General features: G+C 64.9%; 1 protein-coding gene across 4 annotated transcripts; it reads left to right on the forward strand.

Annotated features, from left to right (window-relative positions):
- The first annotated feature begins 216 nt into the window (after positions 1-216).
- On the forward strand, positions 217-1,975 carry AURKAIP1 (aurora kinase A interacting protein 1). Of its 4 annotated transcripts, none has more exons than XM_054445248.2 (4): positions 217-562; positions 925-1,010; positions 1,266-1,711; positions 1,809-1,975. In XM_054445248.2, exons 2-4 carry the CDS (start codon positions 959-961, stop codon positions 1,908-1,910), a joined length of 600 nt encoding a protein of 199 aa, XP_054301223.1. In that variant the 5' UTR covers positions 217-562; positions 925-958; the 3' UTR covers positions 1,911-1,975. The 4 variants fall into 4 exon arrangements, with proteins under 4 accessions (XP_054301223.1, XP_054301231.1, XP_054301236.1 ...); XM_054445256.2 differs by having other exon boundaries at positions 531-612; XM_054445261.2 differs by having other exon boundaries at positions 550-799.
- The last annotated feature ends 311 nt before the right edge of the window (positions 1,976-2,286 follow it).

Below are 2,286 nucleotides of genomic sequence, written 5' to 3' on the forward strand. Positions count from 1 at the left end.
ACAGGCCTGAGCCACCGCGCCCAGCCTGAGTCTTATTTATTTATTTATTTTTAACCCCAGGAATGAGGAGTCGGGGAGGCCCGGTACCGCAGGCTCAGCGCTTGCTCCAGGTCCTTGGTCTCTAGCCAAAACAGGGGAAATAGCTCTAGACGCTTCCGCCTTCTACGTAACTCCACTTCCGTCGCCGGATACGTCACTTCCGTAGTCTTGAGCCCGCTTGGGAATCCGGCCCCTGGGTGGTCCGGAAACGATTCTGGACATGCGGGCATATCCAGGGCCCGCACCCCCTGGGATTGTGGGAAATGTAGTTTTTAGCCTCCGTAAGGGACTAGGCGGAGCTGAGGAACCGCGCGAGGACTGGGACCGTGATTCCTCTAACCGGAAACCGTCGCCTTTCGGGCCCGGTGGGACCTGAGCCAATGCAGATTCGGGGGCCGCGAAGACGCCAGGGGGCGCTGTGTGTAGGAACCGCCGGGTGGCCGCTGTCGATCGGGGCCGTCTTGCGGACGGACCGGAAGTGCCCGAGGGCGGCCGCGGAACGGTCAATTTGAGCCGCGCCGAGGTCGGGCCTGGGAAGGGTCAGCGGGAGGCCTGAGGGCGCCGGGCGCTGAGGCAGGCGGGCGCGGGGTCCAGCCGAGAGGGTCCCGGCGCCAGGCAACGCGATTCGCGCGGGGGTGAAGCCGGGGAGGGGGTTGGCCTCCCGTTCTGGGACCTTTCGGCGCATCAGAGCGCGACACCGCACGCGTCGGGGGCTTGGGAGTCTCGGGGCGCGAGCTGTGTTGGAAGCGAAGTCCTCCTTGTGGGTTGGGGTGGCGGAGGGAGAAGGGAAGCGGGGGTCGCGGCGGGACCAGACGCCCCAGTCCTGGCCCGCCCGCGGCTACTGAAGGCGCTGCCGCCTGACCTGAACGGGCACCTGTGTTCCAGCTCCCCTGGGACCTGGGGCCGCCGCCCACAGACCATGCTCCTGGGGCGCCTGACTTCCCAGCTGTTGAGGGCCGTTCCCTGGGCAGGTAGGAAGCCCCGCGGGGGCGGATGGGAGGATACACGCCTGATTAGGAGTGCGGGTCTCAGCAGCTCCGCTGGGGCAGGGCCCGTGGCCACACACTCTTTCCCCTCTAAGCTTCCGATGCTCACAGAGGGAACCTCAGAGGTTCAGGCCAGGAATGAGGTGCGGGGGATCCTCGCTGGGACGAACGTGCTGCTCCCCAACCCGACGGGCCTGTGTGGTCTCGCGAGCGGTGACCGTGGCGTCTGGTTTTCTGCAGGCGGCCGCCCGCTTTGGCCTGTCTCTGGAGTGCTGGGCAGCCGGGTCTGCGGGCCCCTTTACAGCACACCGCCGGCCGGCCCAGGTAGGGCGGCCTCTCTCCCTCGCAAGGGGGCCCAGCTGGAGCTGGAAGAGATGCTGGTCCCCAGGAAGATGTCCGTCAGCCCCCTGGAGAGCTGGCTCACGGCCCGCTGTTTTCTGCCCAGACTGGATACCGGGGCCGCAGGGACTGTGGCTCCACCCCAGTCCTACCAGTGTCCGCCCAGCCAGATAGGGGAAGGGGCCGAGCAGGGGGATGAAGGCGTCGGGGATGCGCCTCAAATTCAGTGCAAAAACGTGCTGAAGATCCGCCGGCGGAAGATGAACCACCACAAGTACCGGAAGCTGGTGAAGAAGACGCGGTTCCTGCGGAGGAAGGTCCAGGAAGGACGCCTGAGACGCAAGCAGGTGAGCGGCCCCATGCTTGGACCTGGGAGGGCAAAGTGCTGAGAACACGTTTCTTTGCCACGAATTACTTGGTGGTCCCTCCCTCTGCCCCTTGCAGATCAAGTTCGAGAAAGACCTGAGGCGCATCTGGCTGAAGGCGGGGCTGAAGGAAGCCCCCGAAGGCTGGCAGACCCCCAAGATCTACTTGCGGGGCAAATGAGTCCGGCGCCGCCCTTCCCGCCCTTTGCTGCTGTGATCCTTAGTAATAAACTCTCAGAGGACTCAGCCTTTCCTGCCGGCCTGGAGCTCCATTTGCCGGGTGTGAGGTCTCTCAGGATTGAGGCTGGTGCCAGTCCCAGGTGTTGTAGAAGACCCGGGCAACAGGGTGGCAGATTGGCCGTCCCTCTCTCTAGCTGGCCCTCAACTGCCGTCCAGAGGGTGCTGGGCCTGCGGGAGCCCCAGCCTCGCTGTGAGCAAATGTGTGCTGTGTGCAGTTCAGGCTAGGTGCTGTGGGATCACTGTGAACAGAACCCATAGCCCCTCCCTGAGCGCCACATTCCCTGGGGGAGGCCGACCCGGATGGCAGTACAGGAGAA

This window comes from Pongo pygmaeus, chromosome 1 (assembly GCF_028885625.2).
Source record: "Pongo pygmaeus isolate AG05252 chromosome 1, NHGRI_mPonPyg2-v2.0_pri, whole genome shotgun sequence".
Taxonomy (NCBI): Eukaryota; Metazoa; Chordata; class Mammalia; order Primates; family Hominidae; genus Pongo; species Pongo pygmaeus.